This window comes from Heterocephalus glaber, unplaced genomic scaffold, assembly GCF_053883595.1.
Source record: "Heterocephalus glaber isolate CG9 unplaced genomic scaffold, H.glaber_assembly_v1.0 deba00001744, whole genome shotgun sequence".
NCBI lineage: Eukaryota > Metazoa > Chordata > Mammalia > Rodentia > Bathyergidae > Heterocephalus > Heterocephalus glaber.
The window spans coordinates 3,801,758-3,828,640 of NW_028258450.1; the positions used below are offsets into that span (position 1 = coordinate 3,801,758).

General features: G+C 51.0%; 1 protein-coding gene across 1 annotated transcript; it reads left to right on the plus strand.

Moving 5' to 3' along the window:
* The first annotated feature begins 16,392 nt into the window (after positions 1–16,392).
* On the plus strand, positions 16,393–26,761 carry C5ar1 (complement C5a receptor 1). Its single transcript, XM_004867064.4, has 2 exons — positions 16,393–16,584; positions 24,194–26,761. Exons 1-2 carry the CDS (start codon positions 16,582–16,584, stop codon positions 25,220–25,222), a joined length of 1,032 nt encoding a protein of 343 aa, XP_004867121.1. The 5' UTR covers positions 16,393–16,581; the 3' UTR covers positions 25,223–26,761.
* Positions 26,762–26,883: the final 122 nt, after the last annotated feature.

Sequence of the window (26,883 nt, forward strand, 5' to 3'; positions counted from 1 at the left end):
ACAAATCCCTTCCTGAGAGAAGCGGAGAGTGCCCTCGAGCTAGACAGCAACAAACTGAGGACTGCTGTCAGGGTAGTAAAAGGACAGGGCTAGAGGCAAAATCACTCTGGGACCTTAGGATACTGTCTGGAAGACAGGTGCCTGCTTTCTCCCAGAGATCATCGAGGACAGGGTGAAATTGTCACAGCACTGAGCTGTCTCTGCCAGGGAGGACAGGGGCTCTGGCCTGCAACTGGGAAACTCCGGTGCAGCTTCCGGCAGAGGACTGAGGGTAGTGGACGGCCCTGCTCCTCCCCAAAACTGAAGCCAGGCTCTGTGCAGGGCCCCTGGGTCAGCAGGAAGTGGCTTCCAGTCCCTCTTGGGGTGGCGACCTTCCAGACTCCTGAAGCTGAGCCTCCAGGAAGGTCTGAGGAGGTGGCTGGAGTGTCAGCTCTCCCTCCCCACAACCTCCCCAGAGGGTCCCGGGTGGAAGGGGAACACAGGAAGGCATCCATCTTTCCAGGCAGCAGAGACAGTGGCTTGGGCACTGGCTTTGGGGTCAGGGTACCCGGATTCAAATCCGGCTCTTCATCACCTGTGTGACTGAGTGGCTTACTCCACTTCTGTGACCTATACAGTGGAGACCTCAGGTACTTAGGATGAACAGTGGTCTGAAGCCCTCAGAACAATGTCAGAGTTCTGTCTACCTCCTCCCTCCTCTCAGGCTTTCAAAAGCGAAGCTCAGATCCCTGATCCCATATGGTGTCCAGTTGGGACCTCCCCATTCTGTCCCCACTGCTCCCCCCATTTTCTAATTTCCAGCTCTCTCCCAACTTCACTGTCTCAGTGTTTTCCGTCCCTTTTTCCATGGTCTTCTCCTAGTCCCTCCGCAGCCCCATTTTCTCTCTCTGTCTCAATCTGTGTCTTTGTGTCTTCCTAGATGTCTCTCCATTTGGTCTCTGGCTCTGTATCTCTGACTCATTCTGCACTCTCTGTTGTTCACCTCAGCTCTGTTTCTTTCTCTTTTTGGGGGGGGGGCGTTGAGACAGGGTCTCAGTATGCAGTTCAGGCTGGCCTTGAGCTCACTATGTAGTCCAGGCTGGCCTCAAACTTGGAGCAATCCTCCTGCCTCAGCCTCCCAAGTGCTGGGATTACAGGCATGCGCCAGCACACCCAGTTCTGTGTTTCTTACCCATCTCTCTCCCCCATCTTGCCTCAACCCCTCCTCCCCACTTGCTTTTTTTCCTACCCCCACATTTCCCAACCTCCATCCCTTTCCTCTCTCTCCTGTTTCTCTGAACCCTTCTTTTAGTCCTTCCCTTAACTTCGATTTATCACATTTTTGTTTGTTTGTTTGGTACAGGGGATCAAACTTGGGTCCTTGTGCTTGTGCAGCAGGTGGGGAAACCACTGAGCTAAATCCCTGGCCCCTATCACATTTTTTTTTAACATCTACTCTGTGCACTTTGTGGGGGGTACTGGGGATTGAATCCAAGGCCTTTGCACTGAGCTCCATCCCCAGCCCCTCCCCACCTTTTTTTTTTTTTTTTGAGACAAGGTTTTGCTGAGTTTCTCAGGCTGGGCTTAAACTTGTGATCTCCTGCCTCAGCCTCCCAGAGTCCTGGGATTACAGACATGGGCCATTATGCCTAGCTTGCTGGGATTTATTTATTTATTTTTTTAAAATAATTTTTTGGTTTTTTTCTTTTTGAGACAGGTGCTCCCTATGTATTTCAGGCTGGCCTTGAAGTTACTATGTAGCCCAAGGCCACTTAAACACTGGGGACATAGCACTGAAGAAAACAGGCAAATGTCAGCCAGGCCTGATGTCAGCCAGGCATGGTAATGCACCCCTGTGATCTCAGCTCTCCAGAGGCTGAGGCACGAGGATGGGCAACAGTTGGAAGTCACCCTGGGCTACACAGCGAGTTCAAGGCCAGCCTGGACTACATAGGGAGACCTTGCCTGGCCAAAACTCCCTGATCTCATTAAAAATTATTAGTGGGAAAACACAAGAAATATGATGAACAACACACATATATATTCTGTCACACAGTAATAAACACAGAAGAGCAAACCACAGCAGGGTGAGGTAGTCACTGGGGACAAGCCAGAGACAGAGGCCCAGGCCCAGGGAACAGTAAGTGCTAGGGCCTGAGGCTGGTGGGACTCAAACACACTGACTGTTGGGGAGAGTGGGGGAGCTGAGCAGCCACCTGGGGCCTCAAGGTGGACTTGGGTTTTTGTTTGTTTGAGACAGGGTCTCACTATGTAGTCAAGGCTGGCCTCCAACTCACAGCAATCCTGCCTCAGCCTCCAGAGTGCTGGGATTACAGGTGTGCACCGCCATGCCCTGCCCCTATCAAGGTGGATTTGGGCTTTTCCTTGAAATGAGGTGGCAGCCACACAAGACTTCGGAGCTGAGGAGGGACCTGAGCTGACTCAGGTGCCCAGCACAACCTTGGATGGCCATGTAGGTGGTGACAGTGGCAGCTGGGAGCCTGGAGAGGAGGCAATGGTCGTGGGTTAGGTGAGGGTGATGGCAGTGGACCCAGGAGCCTGTGTCAATAGGGCCTGACCTACCCCAGACATTTCATACACAGGGAGTCAGGCATGAGGGCCTTTTTTGCCTAGCTTCTCTCACTCAGCAGCAGTTCCGGGTCCTTCCATGCCCCCAGCTGACCAGCTCTCTGTCGTTCTCTGCAGCTGGTGATTCTGCTCATCTGTGGCCACTACGCTCTGTGGTCCGCTTCCTAGTGCAATAGGCCTTGGCCTTGCTTCTGCTGTGAACATTTGTGTGCATGTTGTTGCTGGAATACCTGCTTTGAGGTCTAATGGGTAGAGAGAATTGCTGCACCCAGTGCTAATCCATGCTCAGTCTGTCAAGGGACCACTGAGGTCTGAAGATGCAAATGACTGGATTGGCCGAGGCGGCTGAGGAAGAGTCAAGGGACAAGCTGCACCCCACTTGGGTGGGGCTGCCTGGCTGAGCCCTGCCTCTTTCTGCACTCTCCCCAAGGTCTCTCCTCTCTCTCCCTCCTCCAATAACCTCAATCCCCTTGGTAGCCTCCCCTTGCCCCCACCTGTCACAGTCCAGAGGAACCTCAGAGATTCACTCCTACCCTTCTTGGGGTCAATATGTTTTCGGTACTACGGAATCGAACCCAGGGTCTTAGCACTGAGCTACACCCCCAGCCATTTTTGTTTGTTTGTTTGAGATAGGGTCTCACTATGTAGTCCAGGCTGGCCTTGAACTCACAGTGATCCTCCTGCTTCAGCCTCCTGAGTGCTAGGATTATAGGTGTGCACCACCATGCCTGGTCCTTTCATGGGATTTAGGGTCTCAAAAGGATCCTTTGCCTTGGTCTCCTTATGCACAAGAGAAGATTGCAACAATCACACATGCCTGGTGTCAAGCTTTAGCAGAGGGCTAGGGACAGGCAGGGCTCCGAAAATAGTGGGGATTCCTGGAGTGGGGGTCAATGCTGGGGACGTGAGGTGACTATGACAGTCACAGGCCTGCGCTCACAGGTTTCACATTCCAGAGGAGTGATCCAGACGCACAGGATGAATGATCCAGAGTGGGCAGGGTTGCGATGGGAAGTTCAGTGAGCTAAGAGAACCACAGTGGGAATCCAGGCAGCAATCACTCTTAAAAGAGCTGCCTGCACACTTCCATGGACACCACAGGGACCTCCACCGTTTCCAGTTCTTTCTGTGCATTGCAGTAGCTTCATTGCCAGGCCACTGCTTCTGGAGTTTTTGGAGCCTGAGATAAGAGATCCTGGACTTCTGAGCTCATTTTCGAGACTGTGACCCTGCTGGTGAACCAAGGTGCTTTCCTTCAATCCGATTGGATGAACACAGGTCACATGACAACTTCAGACCCAACGTCTGTGTCGGGAAATTTGTCAGGAGCTGATTGGTTAGGATTTGAGCTCCTGAACCACTCACAAGTAAAGGCAGGATTGTTGTGAAGTTTTAGGCTAATCAGGACCCAGCCCTTTATCTGGCTTCAACTGTGAGATCCATTCAGATGTGGTATTTGGGACTGAACCCAGAGCCTTTGCACTGAGCTACATCCGCAGCCATTTTTATTTTGAGTCATGTTATTGCTATGTTGCTAAATTGCCCAAACCTTGAGGCAAGGATTTAACTCAGTGGTTCCGCCGCCTGCCTCGCCAGCGCAAGGTCCCGAGTTCCGTCCCAGGTACAAAAAAAAAAAATTGCCCAGGCCTTGAACACACTATACCCAGGCTGCACTAGAACTCACAGTGATCCTCCTGTCTAAACTGACATTATAAATTGGCAGTTGATTTGCAAGGGCTGGTGCTACCAGGAGGGGGCCCTCAAGAGTCGCCGTTTTCCGGGTTCCGGAACCGCCCCCCCCCGCCCCCCATGAAGATTTACAATCAGGACAGGTATAGATGTGGCTGCGCTGGTGAGCGGCTACGTATCGGATTCCTTATCCAGTATCTGCAATTCTGAATTCCGAATACTGAAAATTCTAACCATACGGGGTGGGGGATAATTTTGCTTCAGTCTCACAAGGAAGCAAATCACCTAATAGGAGCTATTTATACTCTTTATTTATTTATCCTCTTTGCTGTGAATATTCACACATTTTGCTGCAAAAATGACCTGCGTGCTGGGGGCGGGGCGCCTCCTCGGGCCCCCGGGAGAGAGCGTTTGCTGGGGGCCTTTCTAAAACTGGAGCCATCGGAGTTCTGAAATGGATCTATCCCCAAAGACCTCAGCTAAGGGAGTATGGGCCTGCAGTTTGGCTCGATGCCGAGCCTAGATTTGTCCTAATTATTGATTCAACATTTATTTAACGGCTTTGGGAAGAAACTAATTTTCCATTACACTTCTTTTAAAAATAGAAAATGATATTCATTCCCTAAGTCCTCTTTATTAATGAGACGCTCTTTTTAGTGTTAACATATGCGAAAATGTGCTGGGGATTTGTGTGAATGTGTCTGTATGAGGGTGTACTTTGTTGCTGTTGCTGTTTTTTGTTTTGGTTTTGTGAGACAGCGACTCATAAAGTAGTTCCAGCTAGCCTCAGATTCAAAGTGATCCTTCTGCCTCAGCCTCCCAAGTGCTGGGATTACAGGCCTGTGCCACCATGCCCCGCAAGGTTGTGCTTTTGTGTGACAGTATTTGAGAGGAGGCATGGTGCAGGATTTAAAAGTTATATGCTAAACTGGGCGTGGTGGTGCACACCTATAATCCCAGCATTTAGGAGGCTCAGGCAGGAGGATCACCATGAGTTCGAGGCCAGCCTGCGCTACATAGTAAGTTCAAGGCCATCCTGAACTACATAATGAGACCCTGTCTCAAAAAACCAAAAGGTAAATAAATAAAGTTTATATGCTGTAAGAGAGTCCTCACTTCAGGGAACTGAGTTCCTTTGGAATCTTAGCTGATTCTGAAATCACTTAGCAGAGAAATTCTGTGCTGTTGAGCAATACCTGTAATTTCCACTAGAAGACGCCCGTTCACTTCAGGAGAAAGAACCCGCTCTACCCTTTTGCCATTTAATTCCTGGGCGAGTGTGTGCAGGCCGTCCCGGAGCTCTGGGGACTGGGGCGGTGAGAAGGAATGCCTGTGGGGTGGGGCGCTTAGCTGCCGCCTTCAGACTCATTTCGGCTGCGCAGAGAGCAACGCTTCTCACCCTCACTGATCTCAGGCTTCTTTCGTGCTCTTAAAATGATTCAGGAGAGGGGTCAGGGATGTAGCTCAGTGGTTTCGCTGCCTGCTGTGCAAGCTCAAGGACCCGAGTTCGATCCCCGGTAACAACAAGAACAAAAAAAGATTCAGGAGATGGCCGGGGATGTAGCTCAGTGGAGCTGCGCCTGCCTGGTCCTGAGTTTGATCCCCCGTGCGGGGGGTGGTGGTGGTGGTGTGTGTGCGTGTGCATGTGTGTAGGATCCCAAGTTTAAAAGCAGCCTGGGCAATTTAATGAGCCCATCTCAAGATAAACAATAAATAAACCAGTGTGGTGGTGCATGCTGTGTTCCCAGCATGTTGGGAGGCTGAGGCAGGAGGATTGAGAAAATTCCAACCCAGGGCCAGGGATTTAGCTCTTAGCTCAGTGGTTCCATGGCACCTGCCTTGCAAGTGCAAGGTCCTGAGTTTAATCCCTGGTGCCAAAAAAATGAGAGAGAAAATACCAATCCAGCCTGGGCAACTTAGTGACTTATCGAGGTGCTGTCTCAAAATTAAAAAAAAAAAAATAAGAAAGGGCTGGGGATGTAGCTCAGTGCAAAGGCCCTGGTTCAGTCCCCAGTTAAGAACACCCCTCCCCCCAAGCCAGACAAGGGCATTAAATTACTACAAAACCAGTCTGACTTTGTACACCAAGAGGTGCAGGGTTCTGGCTTCAGAACTGCTGACCTGGTGTCCTCTTCTGACCCTCAGGCCTGGCTGGTGGTGATGATTTTCCCAACCTCAATCTCCTGGGGAAAGTCCTACCAGGCTGTGGGAAGTTTATTAAGCAGCCTGTGGTGGTTTCCCAGATGTATTTCATTTGGAAGACAGGCTGTTGAAGTACATCAGTTACACCTCAGTACGGTTCGAAAAGTAGTGTGTGGCAGCCATGCTGTACACTTAGGGTTTCCCGGGAGACTCCTTATGTATTACCTTTCAGTTTCACATCTTCAGTTTTAGCTTATTTGCCAGGAGCATCCTATCATTTAAAATTTTATCATGCTGGGCCAGGGATTTAGCTCAGTGGTTAAGCTGCCTGTCTTGCAAGCACAAGGACCCTAGTTTGATCCCCAGTACAAAAGACAACAACAACAACATTTTATCATGGTAAGCTATTTCCTTTTCTTTTTTAAAAACCCTTTAAATTAGCATGGTGGACCACCCCTGTAATGCTAGCACTCTGGGTGGCTGAGGCAGGAGGATCACAGTTTGGTAGTGACTTAGCAAGATGCTGTCTCAAAAAATAAAAAAGAGCTGGAGATGTAGCTCAGTGCAAAGGCCCTGGTTCAATCCCAAGTCCCTCTCCTCCCCCCAAAAAGCCCTTTAACAGATTTTTGTGTAATAAAGAGTGGAGGAGGAAGAGCCAGGGATTTAGCTCAGTGGTTCTGGCACCTGCCTCGAAAGTGCAAGGTCCCTAGTTCTATCCCTGATACCAAAAAAAAAAAAATAAAATAAATAAATGAAATTTTGGGGCCAGGGATCTAGCTCAGGGGTTCCGCCGCCTGCTTTGAAAGCACAAGGACCTGAGTTCGATCCCTGGTACCAAAAAAAAAAACACAAAAATTTGGGCTGGGGATTTAGCTCAGTGGTTCCAGTGCCTGCCTCGTAACCGAAAGGACCCAAGTTTGATCCCCGGTACCAAAAAAAAAAAAAAAAGAGTGGAGGAGGAGAGGGGTGGGCAGGAGGGGGTGGATGGTAAAATTCACTGTCTGACATGACGGAGCAGAGGATGGGGAGGGGATGAGAGCAAAGGTGGCCTCTGGCACCTTCACTGGGAGCACTGGCTCCTTGCTGTGGGTGGGGCGGAGGCATTGGATTGGGGTCATTCCCTTCCGAGGCCACCATGTGACACCCAGAGCATCCATGGGGTGGGGGGCCACAGGTGGGATGCTGACCGCAGTGTTTCTGGTCACAGAGACTTCTGGGTAATCTGAGGTTCCACACAGTAAAATGGGTAAAATGGGGTTGCTTTTTTGAGGGGTACTGGGGATTGAACCAAGGGTTTTTGCAATGAGCTACATCCTTAGCCCTTTTATTTACTTATTTTTATTTTGAGACAGGATCTCACTGAATCACTGAGTTGCCCAGGCTTGGCCCGAACTTTCTCGATCCCCCTGCCTCAGCCTCCTGGAGTGCTGGGATCACAGATGTGTGCCACCATGCCTGGCCCCATCAGGATGGTTTTAAAACATGTTCACTCATTCTTTGACATTCCTTGTAGCCTATCAAGAGGCAGCATCTAATTCTCCTCTTTTTGAAGGTGGACAGATGACTTGGGTTGACCTCCAAGGCTGGGTTGCTGAAGGCCATGCACCTGCCGTGGGGTGTTTTCCTGAGAGGTTGACTCCTGCAACCCAGCCACCTTGCTCTGGGAGAGGTTACGGGTTGTCATCTGTGACAACAGTTTTGTTGTTTTTTGAGACAGGGTCTCAGTTTGTAGTCCAAGCTGACCTCAAACTCGAGGCCATCCTCCTGCCTCAGCCTTCAGAGTGCTGGGATCACAGATATGTACCACCACACCTGGCTCCATTGTTGTCTCTTTTGGTCCTGGGAATGGGTCCCAGGGCCTTATGAATGCAAAGCTCCAGCCCAGCCCCTGTGATGGTTGATTCTGTGTCAGTCTGACTGGACCACAGGGTACCTGGGTCACATTATGTCTGGGTGTCTTTGAGGCTGCTTCTGGAGGAGCGGAGTGTTGGGGTTGGGGTCTCAGTCACCTAGACTGCTGTCTCCAGTGTGGTCCTGTCCACTCTATCAAGGACTTAGTACAATAAGCCAAGGAAGGAGGAATCCCTGTCTGCCCTTTTCTGCCTCACAGTGGGGCTGGAACATCTCAGCCGCCTTCTGTCCTTATACCATGTGCTTGGGGGTCTCCAGCCTGGGGATGTGGACTGGTTACACCTGGGTCTTGCTGGGGTTTGGATCACAGGCAGCAGACTGTGGCACTTCTCGGCTTCCGTACCTGCATGGGCCAATTCCTCATCTTCAGTCTCTTTCTGTGGACGTCTCTCTCTCCCTCTCAGCTTTGCCACTGTGGCTGTGTCTCCACCTATCTCCTCTTGGTTCTTTTTCTCTGAAGAACCCTGACTAAGCCAGGGCCCCAGTGGACCCCCTCAGCGGGGCTGCAGCCCACAGCCACTCACCTGAGACTTGGGAGTGGCGAAAGCTCTGGATGATTCCTGCCCTGGCGACCCCTGGTGGTGGGGAGGAGCCTTCCTGCTGCAGGTGCCTGATTTGCATATGAATGCGCTAACAAGATGCCCGTTATTGCTTTAGATCCTGAACTTCCCCAGTGGTCTGTGATGACCACTGATATCAGGAGTGGTGGTAGGTTTGACAGAGACAAAGGGCCACAGGTGCACACCATGGTCTTGTGTGTGTGTGTGTGTGTGTGTGTGTGTGTGTGTGTGTGGTACTGGGGATCAAACCCAGGGCCTTTGCACTCAACTACATCTCCAGCCTGTGTTAAAATCTTGAGACAGAGTCTCATCAGATTGCTAAACTGCCCAGGCTGTGCTCAAACTTGAGATCCTTCTGCCTCAGCCTCCCAGAGGGCTGGGATTACAATGTGTGCCATCATGGCCAGCTAATAGCATCGATCTTAAGGACATAGCGCTGGGTGAACACACTGTGATCTATTGCTCGCTATCTTTGTTTTTTTGCTATAATTTATACAAAATAAAACACATGCATGTAAAGTAGGTATTTGCTGTAAAGACCAGTGTAGCGGATGTAGAGGTCACCAAAGACCCATGAAACCCACGTCCTTCCTCCTCCACTTCACAGCATTAGTGGGAGCCATGGTGGGGAGGGAGGTCGATCTCCTGCCACCCACTGGGTTCCTGCGGCCACGTGTTCGTGATAGTGGAGTCATAGAGAGCAGAGGCTATGGGAGCAGTATCTGACTTTGCTTAGTGATAAGCAAATCCTTTTAAATCTTTGAGATCTGGGGGCTTGTTTGTTTAAGCCCATTTATTTTACTATTTACTTTAAATTTTTAATTTAATTTTTTTGTTTTGTTTTGGTTTTGGTACCGAGGATCAAACCCAGGTCCTCAGCTTTCGAGGTAGGCGGTGGAACCACTGAGCTAAATCCCTGGCCCTTAATTTAATTTTTAATGGTACTGGGAATTGAACCCAGACCCTTAGCACTGAACTACATCCCCAGCCCTTTTTATTTTTTTACTTTGAGACAGGGTCTCAGTAAATTGCTAAGTTACCCAGGCTGGACTTGAACTTGTGACCCTCCTGCATCAGCCTCCCCGTGTGCTGGGGTTACAGGCACGTCCCACTGTGTCCAGCCTTCGTCATCCTTTTATTCTCTTGACTTCTACATTGTGTACGAGGAATATTTATTTATTTATTTTTTTGAGACAAGGTCTCATTTTGTAATTTAGGCTGGCTTTGAACTCATTATGTAACCCAAGCTGGCCTGGAACTCGCAGTGATCCTCCTGCCTTGGCCTCCCAGAGGGCTGGGATTGCAGGCGTGTGCCCCCACCACACCCAGCTTTGAGTTTCACTCTGGAGGTGAAAGGAGTTGCCTGAATTGCAGTGGCAAAAGGTGCACAGCATTGTGACGCTCTTCACACCCCTGAGCTGTATGTTTAGCAGTTATCATGGTCACTTTAATGTTCTATGTTTTACCACAATTTTAAACGTGAATAATACAGTGGGATATTATTCAGCATCAGACACTAGTTAAAAGAACTTGAGTAAATTAGATATAAAATTTTAAAAATTATTAAATTAATTACAATAAATTATCAAGTTATTAAATAAAACCCCCACAAAATACCATCTTTGCTTTCCTGTGTGGTACGGGAGCTCTTATAAATATCATTACTCATGCCAGTTGGTTCTGCTCTCGCTAAGAGGAATCTGTCTTTGAGGTGTTGTAAGAGTGAAGGGTCTCAGCCAGGGATTTAGCTCAGTGGTTCTGACACCTGCCTCGAAACCACAAGGTCCTGAGTTCGATCCCCGGTACCAAAAAAAAAAAAAAGTGAAGGGTCTGATGAGATTGGAAGGGTTAGAAATTGTTGTCATGCCCCAGGAGCAGAATCTTTGAAGATAAGCCTGGTAATCAGATTGTCCATCTGTCATGGTAATTTTTGGCCCTGGTCCTAAAGTTGTAATAAACATCCTGGAGTTCCTGTTAAGCCCTCACACTCCTTGCTTGGTTGCCTTGGCAATAGGACACTTTCCCTATCCTCATGAAAGTGATGGAAGCCAGGCATGGTGTTGCACACCTGCAATCCTAGCACTCTGGGAGGCTGAAGCAGGAGGATGTCACAAGTTTGACCCCAGCCTGGGAAATTTTTTTTTTTTTTTGGTACCGGGGATTGAACTCAGGACCTTGTGCTTACAAAGCAGGCACAGTGTCACTGAGCTAAATCCCTGCCCCTAGCCTGGGAAACTTAGAGACTTAACAAGAGCCTAACTCAAAATAAAAAATCAAAGCTAGGTGTGGCATCACTCGCCTGTCACCCCAGCACTTGGGAAGCTGAGGCAAGTGGATCACCATGAGTTCGAGGCCAGCCTGGGATACATAGTGAGTTCAAGGTCAACCTGACCTACATGGTGAGTCCCTGTCTCAAAAAACCAAACCAAACCAAAACAAAACAAAATGGGCCAGGGATTTAGCTCAGTGGTTCCGGCATCTGCTTTGCAAGTGCAAGGGCCCAAGTTCGATCCCCAGTACCCACCCCAAAGAAAATGGGTTGGGGATGTAGATCCCCACATTTGGACTTATGAAGCCCTGGGGTTCAATCCATAAAACAAAACCAGTTTAACAATTCTTATATTAAATTTTCTCTGTTGAAATAACGTGTGTAGCCAGACATGGTAACACATGCCTCACTTGGGAGGCTGAGGCAAGAGGATTGCTGTGAGTTCAAGGCCAACCTGGACTACATCGTGAGGCCCTGTCTCAAAAAAAAAAAACTGTGGGCCAGGGATTTAGCTCAGTGTTTTCACCGCCTGCTGTGCAAGTGCAAGGACCCGAGCTCGATCCCCGGTACCAAAAAACAAAACAAAAAAACAAAACAAAACAAAATTGTGCAGGGGATTTAGCTCAGTTGTGCCGCCGCCTGCCTCGCAAGCACAAGGTCCTGAGTTCGATCCCTGTTTCCAAAAAAAAAAAAAAAAAGAATAAAAATTGTGTGGTTTCTGTCTGGTGATTGGATATTGTTGCAGTTTAAATCTAAAATGTCCCCCATCAGTCTCATGTGTTTGGGACTGTGGGGTGCTGCACTCATCAGTGGGTTCATCCAAGCCTGAGTCAGCAGCTGAATGTGGTACTGGGGGTGGGGCCTCAGGGTGGTGGCCAGGATGAGTACATTCTTGTCCCCAGCTCCTTCCTTCTCTCTGATTCCTTGCCGCCATGAGTTGAGCAGCTGCCCTCTGCCAGGCTTCCCACCTCCATTTCTGCTGTGGAGCCAGGCAACTGTGGACTGAACCAGGGGCCCAAAATCAACCGCCCATCCTTGAAGTTGCAGGTGTCAGGCACTGGGTCTCAGGGACAGGAAGGTGACTTTGGGCAGGGCTGGCTCTGTCTCTCCTGTGTCTCTTGGTGCCCCTGCAGGGCTGGGCCTGGGCAGAGGCGGGGAGAGGTCTGGTGCAGCTGGTCATGAGGGCTTTTCTGCTCCAGGATGAGGACTGCATTATAAATGAGCACCACTGGGGATTTAGCTCAGTGGTGCCACTGCCTGCCCCGGAAGTGCAAGGACCCGCGTTCGATCCCCAGTACCAAAAAAAACCCCGCTGATCCAAGAAGGCGCTCGACAGCCAAACACCAGCCAGTCCGAGTGGGAAGAGGGAAGGCATCACCCAGAAGCTGCAAACCTCAGTGTGACTCCTGGTCTTCTCTGTGACACAACCCCGAGACAGTCACCTTATAAGGAAGAAAGGTTTCAGTCTGTGGTGGACGAGGCAGGAGGAGGCCTCCTCACTTTGTGGTGGGTGCAAAGCTAAGAGACAGGGCAGCCCCTCCCAGCAACACTGGGGGCTGGGACCAAGCCTGTAAGTCAACATACAGGCTTTGGGGGACACTCCAGGCACACGTGCTAGCAAGTTGGGACAATAAGCTGTGCCATCTCACCAATAATATGAGCCCCCCTCCATCCCCAGTATTGGGGATTGAACCAGGGTCTTCACATTGAGCTACATCCCTAGCCCCTTTTAAATTTTTAATTTTGAACCAAGTGTGGTGGCACACACCTGCAATCCCAGCACTCAAGAGGCTGAGGCAGAAGGGTTGCCATGAATTTGAGGCCAGCCTGGACTACACAGTGAGTTCAAGGCCAGCCTGGATTACGTAGAGAAGCTCTGTCTCAAAAAAAAATTTTTTTGAATTTAGAGACAGGGTCTCACTAGAGTCTCCTGCCTCAGCCTCCTGAATAGCTGGCATTACAGGTGGGTGCTATTGTGCCTGGCTAATAGGAACTTTTGGTACCTGGGATTGAACTTGGGACCTTGCGCTTGCAAGGCAGGCGCCGGAACCACTGAGCTAAATCCCCAGAGATAAGGAACTTTGATGTGTGTTAAAACATGGATGATTCTTAAGTGTATCATGCTGCGTGAAAGAAGTCAGATTCCAAAGGCTACATATTTCTCATCCCATTCAAATGACTTTCCAGAAATGGCAAAACCAGGGTGATGGAGAATAAGTCAGTGATCAGCAGATGTTCCTGGGGTAGAGAAAGGTTAAAAAGAAGCACCCTGAGAGAGAGAGTTTTCTGGGGTGATGGAAGGGTTCTGCACCCAGCTTGCAGTGGTGGTTATACATGTAACGGAGACAGGGTAGGGAGAGCAGCGAGACCACCCCCAGCAGGCCTTGTGCAAGGAAGGGGTTGGTTTATTCATGTTTGTGAGAGTGCATAGCGGGCTGAGTCTGGGAAAACAGGACTCAGCAGCAAGTGAGGTGAGAAGAAGACTTTTTTTTTTGGGTACCTTGGATTGAACTTGGGTCCTTGCGCTTGTGCAGCAGGCGACGAAACCACTGAGCTAAATCCCTGGCCCAGAAAACTTTTAAAGGGGAGGTGAGGAGTTTGCTGCCTTGAGGAATTTGGAGGTGGAGAGAGTGAGCCCATACTTCTTGGGACACTGGTGGCTGTGGGTGTTATCAGGTTTCCTGGAACCGTAGCATCTGGGACATGATTTGCTGTCTTTGTTCTTTTTTGTGGTTTCCTGCCATGCCTTCCGGTAACGGCCTTATCCATTGGGCATGACAATACAACATTATGATTTGTCAAAACTCATAAAACTGAGCTGGGTTTGGTGCCGCACATCTGCAATCCCAGAACTTGGGAGGCTGGGGCAGGAGGATCGGCACAAATTTGAGGTCAGCGTGGACTATGTAGTGGGTTTAAGGCCACCTTGAACTACATAGTGAGACCCTGTCTCACAAAAAATCAAAGCCAAAACCAAAACCAAATGAAACTCATAAAGCTTGCTGAGGGTGGAGGTCCATGCCTATAGTCTCAGCGTTCTGGGAGGCTGAGGCAGGAGGATTGCAAATTCCAGCCCAGCCTGAGCTACTTATTGACTTAGATCTTGTCTTTAAATAAAAAATATAAAGGGCTTAGATATAGCTCAGTGCAAAGGCCCTGGGTTCAACCCCAGTACTACAGAAACAAAACAAAACAAAACAAAAAACCTCCTAGGACTATGCACCAAAAAGTGAATTTGGTTGTGCTATAAATAAAAAAATTTTTTTAAATAAATTTTTTGTTTTTGGTACCAGGGATCGAACTCGGGTCCTTGCACTTGCACAGCAGGTGGCAGAACCACTGAGCTACATCCCCGGCCTGTTATAAATAAATTTTAAAAATTAAGATAAAAAGCAATGTTAGAACTGATGTCTTAGAATCACACTCTTCCATGCTTACAACTTTGGAATTAGGAACCTGTAGGATTGTCAGTCAGCCAAATTCGAGCTCCCTTTCTGCTTCCATGCTGGTTGATGATAGTCGCCTCCCTTGCTGAGGTTACTGTGAGCGGCACCTGTTGCAGGGCCATCTTTGCTAGTGGCATGGGCATCATCGTTATTGTTATTGTTATTATTTTGGTCTTTGAGACAAGATCTTGGCGTGTATTTCAGGCTGGCCTGGAACTCACAGTGATCCTCCTGTCTCAGCCTCTTGAGTTATGATCATCCTTACAGGCAGTGGTGTTTTCTGAGAGACTCAAAGCCCGATAGGCCTCAGTTTCTCCCCTAGCCCAGTGGGGCTTGGACCCCTGGGAAGCCGGGCAGGCCAGGGCAGGAAACGCTATCATTGCTGTGCTACAACATCCGCCCCAGGAGCTGCAGAGTTGCAGGACCGCCATCGGGGCCTCCCTCTGGCGGGCTCTGGGCTTTCTGTGGTGGCTGTGGGCTGTGGCCTCGGTGGCTCAGTCCCCGCTCAGCTCATCCCCTTCACCTGCATGGGCTCTGCCTGGGGCTGGCGATTGAGGCTACAGACTCACACGGTTCCCACTCAGTCACGAGCTCTTCAGCTTCTCTCCTTTCCATTGTGTACTTTTCTTTTTTCTTTTTTTATTGGTACCAGGAATCGAACTCAGGACCTTGCACTTGCAAGGCAGGCACAGTGCCACTGAGCTAAATCCCTGGCCCTGTGTAATTGTCTTTTTGTACTGAGGATTAAACCGGGGTCTTTACACTGAGCTACATTTCACATCCTTTTAAAATTTTTATTGAGACACAGTCTTACTAAATCACCAAATTGCCCAACCTGGGCTCAAACTTGCAATCTTCCTGCTTCAGCCTCCTAGAGTGCTGGGATTACAAGCATGTGCCACCACACCTTCCATTATGTAAATTTAAAGCCCCTCGGTCCAATTTAAAAGCACAAAACAAGCTGGGCATGATGGTGCAACCTGTAATCCCAGCACTCAGAGGGAGACTAAGGCACAAGGACTGTGAGTGCAGAAAGTCTTGCTGAGCGACACTCTGTACTGATCTCCAGAACCTTGGCACCAAACACAAATGCCACCTCTGCCAAGGTCTCAGGGATTCTCTACCAATATGGATTTGGAGGGGCAGCCAGGCTCTGGGGTGCAGCTGGGTGGTAGAGTGCAGCTGAGCTTGTGCCAGGCCGTGGACTCCATACCCACTACTCAAAAAAAAAAAAAAGAAAAGAAACTAAAAAGCAAAGCTCTTGTGAGACATGGAGCCATTTCTAAACCAACAGCTGCACCTTGTGGGGGCCTGTCTCCCGATCACCTCAAGACTCTGGGAAGAGGACCGGGGATTTAGCTCAGTGGTTCCACCGCCTGCCTTGAAAGAGCAAGGACCCAAGTTTGATCCCCAGTACCAAAAAAACCCCCCAAAACAAAAAAAAACTCCGGGAAGATTTAACAACAAAAGCCACAAGGCCTGGGCCCACTCCCCAACCCTGCCTGAACTTTCTCTCTCTCCTTTTTTTTTTTTTGGTACCGGGGATTGAACTCGGGAACCACTGAGCTAAATCCCCAGCCCTGCCTGAACTTTCTGTGCCTCCCAGCACCCTGGCGCAAGTGAGGGCCGCACACTGGGCCCAGGGGACCCTGAGCTTTCCTCTAGAAGCCCAGAGCACTAGGAAAGAGAGACGTCCTGTCCTCCGCTGGGGAGTCTGAGGCCAGGAGGGCAGAGGCTCGGATTTTCACTGGCTTCCTCCCTTCCTGGGCCAGGGCTACCTCTGCTGGCTGAGCCGACCTCCCTCTGAAGCAGGGGTGAGCTGGGTGTGGGCCCCACGCTGTGCCCCAGCCTGGGTGCCCCACAGGCACCAGTGACACTGCGGAAGGAGCAGTCACTTCCTCTCCTGTGGGCATCTCTCCATGGGGCTTTAAAACCACAGCCACGGGGTGGGAGTGACCTTTGCCTGCAGTGGAGCCAGGACCCAAGAGCCCAGGACATGGTGAGTGGACTTTCTCTGTCCCCACCTCTCTCCTTCTTGCGTGTCTCTCCTTTCCTTCCTCCCTCACCCTGCCCTCTGTGTCCTCTCCATCTCCTCATCCTCATCCCAGTCTCTCACACGCCAAGGATGGATGGGCTGAGGCTAGGTGTGGTGCTGCAGGCTTGTAATCCCAGCATTCGGAGGGTTGCACATTGGAGCCCAACCTGGGCAGCTGAGCAATTTAGCCAGGCCCTGTCTCAAAATAAAAAATAAAAAGGAGCCAGGTGTGGTGGTACACACCTGTAATCCCCAGCCCTCGGATGGCTGAGGCAGGAGGATCTCCACAAATTTGAGGCCAAGTTGTGCTATAGAATGAGTTCAAGGCCAGCCTGGACTACATAGTGAGACCCTGTTTCCAAAAAATTTAATAAATAAGTAAAAGGGCTGGGGATGTAGCTGGGTGTGGATTCAATCCCCAGTACCAAAAGGAGAGCAAAAGGCGCTGAAGGGATTATAGGAGCCCCACCCACCTCACAAGGGACCCCAGAAGTTTCCCCCAGAGGGAAACCCTGGAGCGGGGTGTCTGAGCCGCTTAAGAACTCCACACGTCGGGTGGGGTGTGGCTCCACAGTAGGGCACTGGCCCGGTGTGGGCCAGGCCCTGGCTTCCATCCCCAGCACCTGAAAACTTTGGAAAATTCTCCAAGTGGAGGAATCCAGAAAGGGGCTCCTGGCAGGGCTGAGGCTGGGAAGAGTTTGCTGGGAAGCATGGGCAGGGCACTTGCAGGGCAGTGCAGATGATCTGCATCGCCCACGTGGGGAAGCTGAGGCCCAGCAGGGCCAGAGGTGGCCCGAGTCCCTAGGGCAGGGTTGGAGCAGGCTGCTGTGGTCCCGCTTGTCTGGGAGGAAGCTAAGCCTCGAACGACAGCTGTGGGCACCTGTGGCCCGGAGGCACTGGCCTCATCCATCTGCCAGAAAGAGGAAATGGAAGGTGCCCGATGCCTGGGAGGGAGGGGTTCAGTGTTGCTTCACCCCATTCCGGCCTCATGGCCCCCTTGGGCAACAGGCATTCAGACAGGATGGCCAAGAGGGGCTGCCTTTTGCCTTTGCTTCATTCCCTAAGTGCGATTCCAAAGCACCAAAGGACCGTGTGTGTGTGTGTGTGTGTGTGTGTGTGTGTGTGTGTGAGTACTCGTGTGCTCCCCGCCTGTAATCCCAGCACTCAGGAGGCTGAGGCAGGAGGATTGCTGCAAGTTGGAGGCCAGCCTGGGCTACATAGAGAGACCATGTTTCAAAACAAACAAAGGGGAGGGGCCCACAAAACCCCAAAGGGTATTAGAACAAAACCATGGTTCCCGCCCAGTCCAGGGCCTCTGACTCCTTGTCATTGCCCCCAGAGGCCACCACAGAGACCAGTTTGTCATGGCCCCATCCAGAAAAAGGCTAGAGATGCTCAAGAACAGGGAATAGAATCAGAGAACAAAATCAGGAGTCATTGCATGCCCCAAATCCTCATGTCTATGGAGTCACATCCTTTTTATCAGCCATATAATATTTCAGTGGGGAATTTCATCCTTCTCCGTGGAAGTTTAGGCTGTTCCCAATATTTTTTCTTTTTTATTTTTTTGGTACCGGGGATAGAACTTGGGTCCTTGCGCTTGTGCAGCAGGCGGCAAAACCACCGAGCTAAATCCCTGGGCTCATCCCAATATTTTGTCTTTAAAACTAAGGCTCTACCTCTACTTGGAGCTTTGCCCCCAACTCCCTAGGTTTCTTGAATGGAAAGCACGGGCACGTTTTGTTTTAATAGAAAGCATGGTGCCAGTGATTCTTTCCCAGCTAGGAAGCAGAAGGTTAAGTCTCTATGTGTCAGATAGGATGGGCCACTGTGTAGCCCAGGCTAGCCTTGAACTTGCTGCAATCCTCCTGCTGCAACCTCCTGAGTGTTGGACTTACAAGTGTGTGCCACCACTCCTGGTTTAATTTCTTCTGCATGATCTGTAGCCCTCCAACCTTGGCTTAGCCACCTGCCAGCCACAGTGACCCTCTCTAAGGGCCCTCTCTTCCCTCGGGTGTGTCTGCCAAGGTGCAACCCTGACTCCCACCCTGCCATTGGTCCTGCTGCCCTTGAAGACACTTTGTTGAGGGTTTGTTGGCCCCAGGGTGTTGCCCTCTGCTGGGCTGGCTGAGGATGTGCAGCATCTCCCAATTTCCCTGGCATCACCCTGGGGATTAAATGAGATGCGTGGAGAACTGCTTCAATGGAGCCTGGCAATACCAGCTGCTGCTCCCTAGGGACCCCGTCTAAGCCATCCAGGTGCCTTGCCTCACCTGGGCCATTCTAATCTCTTCCTCCCAGCTTCCATTCTAGATCCCTCTCTCTGTGACATGCAATTGCTCCTCTTAATCTTTATTTTTAATTTGGAGACAGTGTCTTGCTAAGTTGCCTCAAACTTTCGATCCTCCTGCCTCAGCCTCCTGAGCAGCTGAGACCATGAGCGTGTGCCACTGTGCCTGGCAAGGGCTCCTATTAAAATGAGCATGGGTAGCCGGGTGTGGTGGCCCATGTCTGTAATCCCAGTGCTGGGGAGGCTGAGGCAAGAGGATCACCAGTTAAAGCCTAACATGGGTAACCTGGCAACTTAGCCAGAACTAAGAACAAAATAAAAAATAAAGGGAATGTAGCTCAGTGCAAAGCCCTGGGATCAATCTCCAGTTTCAGGGACAAACAAACAAGGAAATCTGCCTTCTAACCCCTTTCCCTCCAGCCCTCCTCCCCAGGGACAGCCTCTGTTATAAGCTTCCAGGGCTGGCTTGTGCACGCGCACGCGCGCACACACACACACACACACACACACACACACACATGCACACACGATGAGAGAGAGAGAGAGAGAGAGAGCTGCTGCTTTCCCTTTCATAGACAACACGTTTGTCCACTCTCTGTCCTTGTTTTTCTCCTTCACCACAGGATATGGAGGGTTTTCTCTAGAGATCTTCCAACATCAGTAAATCAACCCTCATTCTGTGTGTGTGTGTGTGTGTGTGTGTGTGTGTGTGTGTGTGTGAGAGAGAGAGAGAGAGAGAGAGAGAGAGAGTGGGGCCTGAATTCAGGGCATTTGCACTAAGCTATCTCCCCATCCCTTTTAAATTTTTTTTTTTTAAGACAGAGTTTGGCTAAGTTGCCAAGTTACCCAGGCTGGGCTCAAACTCAAGATTCTCCTGCCTCAGCCTCCCGGAGTGCTGGGATGACAAGTGTGCACCACCACACCTGGCCACTCATTCTTTGTGATGGTGGTGTAGTGTCCTGTTGTAGCGTCGGGCCATTAGGAGCTCAGCCGGTCTCCTCTTGCTGAGCATGGCAGTTAGTGCCAACTTTTGGCGGGACTCTGGGATGGCGAAAACTGGGAGGGCGCATTGAATCAGGAAAACCCTGAAACCTCAGAGTGCTGAACTCAGCATGTTCTTTTCTGCCCGCATGAAGTCAGCAGGTGGAAGGGACAGGGTGAGGTCACACAGGAAGGGCATTTGCCAGCTGGTGGAAGTGAGAGCCGGGCGAGGACACCCTGCTTTGCCTCTGGGGTCTGAGTCATCCTGCAGCCAGAGACAGTTGAGAGCTGGTGAAACCTGCAGAGGTGACTGTCAGGGTCCCGGGTCACCTCTGAGGCGACATTCAAGACACTAATGACCTGCTGGACCCAAAGCAGCCAACAGAAAGGAAGGAAGCCAGGATGTTGGGCGGGGAGCACTGAGGGGCTGTTGGCCCAGGGAAAGGTTTCACACAGGGCCGGGGATTTAGCTCAGTGGGGCCACACCTGCCTGGCAAGCGCAAGGTCCTGAGTTCGATCCCTGGTACCCCCTCCCCCGCAGAAAGATTTCACACATCTCAGCTTTCTCTTTGAGATATTTTCAAAATTATGGAAAAATTACAAGAATAGTATAAGAGCTAGGTATGGTGGTGCACACCTGTGATACCAGCACTTGGGAGGCTGAGGCAGGAGGATCACTGTGAGTTTGAGGCCAGCCTGGGCTACACAGTGAGTTCACTGCCAGTCTGAACTGCAGAAGAAGACCCTGTCCCCCTCCCCCAAAAGAATAGAAGTCTCCTATACTTTAACCTAAGGTCTTCAGATTTCCTCTGTCACCTATCTGTCCACTGTCGTTTCGCTGAGCCGTCATCTGAGTGTCCAGCATTTGTGAATCTGTGTATGCGTCTCTCCCACTCGATTTGCCCCCATTTGTGCAGCCACCCATCCTCCGTCTGTCTAGCCCCCCCCCTTTGCTGATGTTTTTGAGAGGGAGGGGCAGGCCCTGCACCCCCTGTCCCCAAGCCTGCACAGCCTATTTCTCGTGATCAAGGACATCACTGCCAGGAGCCCAGCAGCCACCACCTGAGGTGACAGTCTTCTCCAGTCTGTTGTCCAGCCTGTCCATCACCCCTGACACCCTTTGGAGGGGGTGGACTTCCTGCTCGGCTCTGTACAGGATCTCGCATGCCTGTGGTCGGTACTGACTTTCTTTATTGAGTAAATTTACATCATGTAAATGTACAGTTCAGTGGCATTTAGTGCACTCACGATGTTGTGCAACCACAATCTCACAGTTCCATAATTTTCTTTTTCTTTTTCTTTTTTTGAGAGAGGGTCTCACTGTGCAGTTCTGGCTGGCTTTGAACTCTTGGAGATTCTCCTGCCTCAGCCTCCCATCTGAGTGCTAGGATTACAGGCTGGGCCACAACACAGACCTCATAAAACCTCCACCATTCCCAAAAGAACCCCAGGCCCCTGAAGCAGCGGCTCCCCAGTGGAGCTCCCCACCCAGGCCCCGGCACCTCCAGTCTACTTCCTGTCTCCCACTACACCCCTCCTGGACAGTGCATATCCATGCCATCGACACTGTCACCAGGATTCCTATTTGGGGTTTGCCTCATTGCGGGGCCTGTCAGTGTCTCGTGACAGTGCCTGGCTGAGTCACCTCTGCTCTGGTGACCTCGCCCTGTTTGTCATCTCTCAGCCACCGCGGGTTTTCTTTTTTGGTACCAGGGATTGAACTTGGGTCCTTGTGCTTGCGCAGCAGGTGGTGAAACCACTGAACTAAATTCCCGGCCCCTACCCCGGGTTTTCTACATCCAGACTCTCATCACCACTGGTGCCCTTGGACAGCCCCAGCTGACCCTGGGCCACAGAAGGAACTAGAAATAAAGAGAGAGAACAGCTCAAGCTGGGTGTGGTGGCACAGGCCTGTAGTCCCAGCACTCCAGGAGGCTGAAGCAGGAGGATCCCAAATTTGAGCCCAGCCTGGGCAACTTATTGACTTAGGGAGACCCTGTCTCTAAATAGAAAATACAAAGGGGTGGGCACGGAGCTCAGTGCTAAGGCCCAGCTTGTGGGTGTTGCTTGGTGCCCCCTCAGCTGCTTCCTGCCTGTGGTGTATGGTGCCTGTTGCCCAGATCTGCCCTCCTATCCCCAGCAACACAAGAGCACCCCCAGCTGGGTCTGTGCGGAAGTACTCAGGACCCTTCTGTCCCTTATTTTATTACGGGGAATTTTAAACACAGGAAAGTGGAAGGATGTTAAGAACCCCAAGGGCCGTCACCCAGGTTATCGAGGCTCGTTCTGAGCCATGCAGGGCTCTGGCTTCCCCTCCCTCCCTCCCTGTCTTTTGCTGGAGTGTTTTGTTCTTGTTGATTATTGTTTTGTTTTGAGACAGGGTCTCACTATGTAGCCCAGGCTGGCCTCAAACTTGAGGCAATCTTCCTACCTCAGCCTCCCAAGTGCTGGGATTATAGGCATTATAGGCTCCTTTGTTGTTTTTTCTTTTGTAACGGGGATCGAACTTGGGCCCTTGCGATTTCGAGGCAGGCAGTGGAACCACTAAGCTAAATCCCCAGCCCCTTAGGCTCCTTTGTTTTTGAACTTGTTACCCTTCTTGATTTCTTTCATTCCTTCTGGTCACCCTTCCAGCAAGGAACAATTGATATATGATTCTTATTTCTTATTCTTCCTCTTGCTGCACCCAAACATTTTGTCTCTACTTGAGCCAGATGAGTCCTCTGATGACCTGGGGTTTTCCAAGCACTGACAGGCAGGACGGGTGGCCTGCCTGGCTCGGGAGGGGCTGTGACGAGGAGGGACAGGAGCAGGAGCAGGACAGAGCTTGAGGACACCCGGCTGCACAGGGGCTGGGCTCAGTTCTCCCCACCGAGGGCCACGGTGAGGCCAGCCAGAGCCCAGGGCGAAAGGACCCAGCCTCTACCCTGATAGTAGCAGCAGAACCCGAGCTCTGCACTTCGCTGTTCGGCAAAACCCCTGCCCATAGTGTGAACCCAGTGGGGAAAGTTAACAGGACCCCAAACAGACAAACAAGCCCAGAAGCACAGGATGCCCAGGCCCAGGCATGTTGCCCAATACTTTCGAAAGCTGCTGGTCTGGAATGTGAACCACAGGCCAATTGCAAGCCGTGGACCTGTTGCACAAAAACGCAGGCTCGGAAAAGAAGAAACATCAGCCAGTGTTGTCTCAAAATCTGGGTGTTTTTTCCACCATGCATTTTCTTTGCATTCATTTTGATTCTTTTTATTTATTTATTTTGTTTCTCAAGACAAGGTCTTACTTTGTAGTCCAGGCTGGCCCTGAACTCACTATGTAATCCAGGCTGGCCTAGAATTTACAGCAAGTCTCCTACCTCAGCCTCTTGAGTGCTGGGATTACAGATGTGTGCCACCACACCTGGCTTTGATTCTTTTAAATATTGCATTAAAGTATTATTTATCGGGCTGGGGATTTAGCTCAGTGGTTCCACGCCTGCCTTGCAAGCGCAAGGACCCGAGTTCGATCCCTGGTACCAGAAAAAAAATTAAAGTATTATTTATCTCTGTGACTGTGTTTTTGGGGCACCCCTTAAATTTTGTGCCCAGGGTAAATGGGGCAGCACTGGGCTCCCCAGCTTCTTGGGTGGCCACTGGAAGATGGAGCCCAGGCCTGGCCACGTGCCTATGCAGATACAAGACAGGAAAAGGGGGTGACAGAGTGACATGTGTACAGGGATGTCATGTGCATTGGCAGGTGATATTAAAAATCTAGCTCTGGGGATGTAGCTCAGTGATAGAGTGGTTGCCTAGCATTTGTGAGCCTTGGGTTCAATTCGTTGCCCTGCAAAAACAACCCCCCCAAAAAACAAACCAAATCAAGCCAGGTGCCGTGGCACACACCTGTAATCCCAGCACTCAGGAGCCTGAGGCAGGAGGATTCCCACGAGTTCAAAGCCAGCCTGGGCTACACAGTGAGTTCAAGTCCACCCTGAACTACATAGCAAGTTCCTGTCTCAAAACAATAAACAAAGAAAATAGAACTCCTCTAAGGAGCAGCTGTCTGGAGCACTAGAACAGCTTTAACCATTTGGTCTCTGGGTGGTGATCAAGTCCAGAGGCTTCAGGACAAGGCGAGGGGGGCAGGGGACCACAAGGCGCAAAACCTTTCAATGTGTTAATAAATGCAACACCACCCAGTGAACTCCCAGCCTCGGTTTCCCCATGCCCAGGAAGGGGCCGCAGGCATAAAGCACACAGCTGTGCCGACTTGCCGGGTGCAGGCGGCAAACTCAGACTCTCCCACCTCTCTGATTCCACTTAGAACACCACAGAGGAGTACGATTACGACACCTTGCACCCTGACAGGCCTGTGGACAACCCAGTGCAGAGGCTGTCCACCGGGAACGTCTGGGCCTTGGTCATCTTGGCGGTTGTCTTTCTGGTGGGCGTGCCGGGCAATGCCCTGGTGGTCTGGGTGACCTCGTTTGAGGCCCGGCGCAACATCAACGCCATCTGGTTCCTCAACCTGGCAACGGCTGACCTCCTTTCCTGCCTGGCGCTGCCTGTCCTGTTCGTGTCCATCTTTCGCTTCAGCCACTGGGACTTCGGTGACACCGCCTGCAAAGTGCTGCCTTCGGTCATCCTGCTCAACATGTACGCCAGCATCCTGCTCCTGGCCACCATCAGCGCTGACCGCCTGGCGCTGGTGCTCAACCCCATCTGGTGCCAGCGCTTCCGGGCCGGTGGCCTGGCCTGGGCCGCCTGCATTGTGGCCTGGGTCCTGGCGCTGCTGCTGACCATCCCGTCCTTCGTGTACCGCAGGGTGCACAGGGAGGAGTTCTCCACCAAGGTGCTCTGTGTCAGTGACTACGGCCCACTCGGCACCCACAGAGAGAGGACTGTGGCCCTGGTGCGGCTGGTCGTGGGCTTCCTGGGGCCACTGATCACACTCAGTGGCTGTTACACCTTCCTCCTGATGCGGACCTGGAGCCGCAAGGCCACGCGCTCTGCCAAGACGCTCAAGGTCGTGCTGGCCGTGGTGAGCAGCTTCTTCATCTTCTGGCTGCCCTATCAGGTGACAGGCGTCCTGCTGGCCTGGTTCCATCCGACCTCATACATCTACAAGAACACCAAGGGCCTGGACGCCCTGTGTGTCTCCATCGCCTACGTCAATTGCTGCATCAACCCCATCATCTACATTGTGGCCGGCTACGGTTTCCATGGCAGGCTGGTCAAGTCCCTGCCCAGCGTCCTTCGAAACGTGTTGACTGAGGACTCACTGAACAGGGAGAGCAAGTCTTTCACGCACTCCACGGTGGACACCATGCCCCAGAAGAGCGAATCGGTGTGAGGGGAGGCCTCCTGGGCCACCCTGTGCTGGGCAGTGCCCCTTCCTTTCGGGGCTCTCTCTCTCTTTGGAGATAAGGTCTCACTCTGTGGTCCAGGCTGGCCTTCAATTCACTATGTAACCCAGGCTCCAACTCATGGTGATCCTCCTGCCTCAGCCTCCTGAATTCAGGGTCTTCTCGCTTAGCTACATTCTCAGCCCTTTTTTATATTTTATTATAAGACAGGGTCTCACTAAGTCGCTAAGTTGCCCAGGTGGGGCTCAAACTTTTGAACTTCCTGCCTCAGCCTCCCCAGGTCTTTCTGTTCACCACATTCTAACTCAGCGTTTGGTGAGCAGGTGTTGTTTTGTACTCTTCCCTGTCCCTTCCATCTTCCCAGCCTGGTGCCTCCTCTTCCAATCCTCATTGTTGGGGACATCCAACCTGGCTCTGCATCCTACATTTTTTTCCTCCATCCTACACTTTTGCAAAACAAACAGAAAGCAGTGTCCTCCGATTATCTGCACACAGCTGTGTGTGTGCACAGGCCTGTGTGTGCTGGTCAAGTGTAAGTAGAATCCATAGGATGCATGTAGAGAGCACCATTCTAGCTTTTAAATGACAGCTCTGTGTTTATTTTCTGGAGAGCTGGGGGAAAAAAGGAACTGGCATCTCAAAAGTTACCTCTTTTTAGGACAAACCCCAAAATGCATGAACTGATCTAAGCTTTGGTGTGTTCATTTGAAGAAAATCATGAAGTTAGAATGTTACTTGAGTTTTTTGTTTTGATTTTTTTGGAGGCTGAGTCTTGCTATGTTGTCCCAGCTGGCCCTGAACTCCTGGGCTTGAAGATCCTCCTGCCTCAGCTTCCAGAGTAGCTGGGACTACAGGGACATGTCACAAGCCTGACTCCCGTTTTTTTCTTTGAATTGTAATTTCATTTTATCCCATCCCCCCTCTCCCCTCCTTATGTACAAAAGCTTTGTTTCCATTTTTTCCTTCTATGTTCGCTTTTTTTCCCTTGTCCCTTCCTTCCTTTCTCCCTCCCTCCTCGCTTGTTCCCCTTCCCATTGTTTGTTTGGTTTTTTTAATATTAAGTGAAACGCAGGACAAAGACTGAGTGAGGTGGGGGCGTCTGGGCTGGGCAGATACGCAGCCAACAGTTAACCTCCCAAGAGTGGGATAACAAGAGAATTTGAGATTTTTTTCTTTGAAAACGGCTATTTTGTTTGTACTTTTGAAAAAATGAACTTTATTTGGCGGTAGTGACGGTACAAAGGGAGCCTGGACGCGCTTTCCGAACTCGGCCTGGCATTCACATCTGGCAGAGCTGCTTAGCGCTCCCAGCGGGAGGCGGGCAACCGCAGGACAGTTCCAGACCTCCTGTGCCCGCTCTCTCGTCCCGGGCCCGGTCCCCTCCCTGTCCCGCCCTGTGACCCCGCAACCAGGAATCCACTGGCCTCCGCATTTTGCCATTTCCGGAGTGTTACTCAATGGACTGGAACCTTCTGCGCTTGCTGTGTGCGATGTATGATGGAAATAAAAGATAACGTGGGAATGCCGTGCGACTCGTGAGGTGTGATTTCCACGTGGGTGGTGCGTGTGCTCGTGCGTGTGTGCGCACCCGCGAGAGCAGGGTGCAGGCCCACGCGAGCACGGGTGTGCTGTTGGGTTCTCTAGTGGA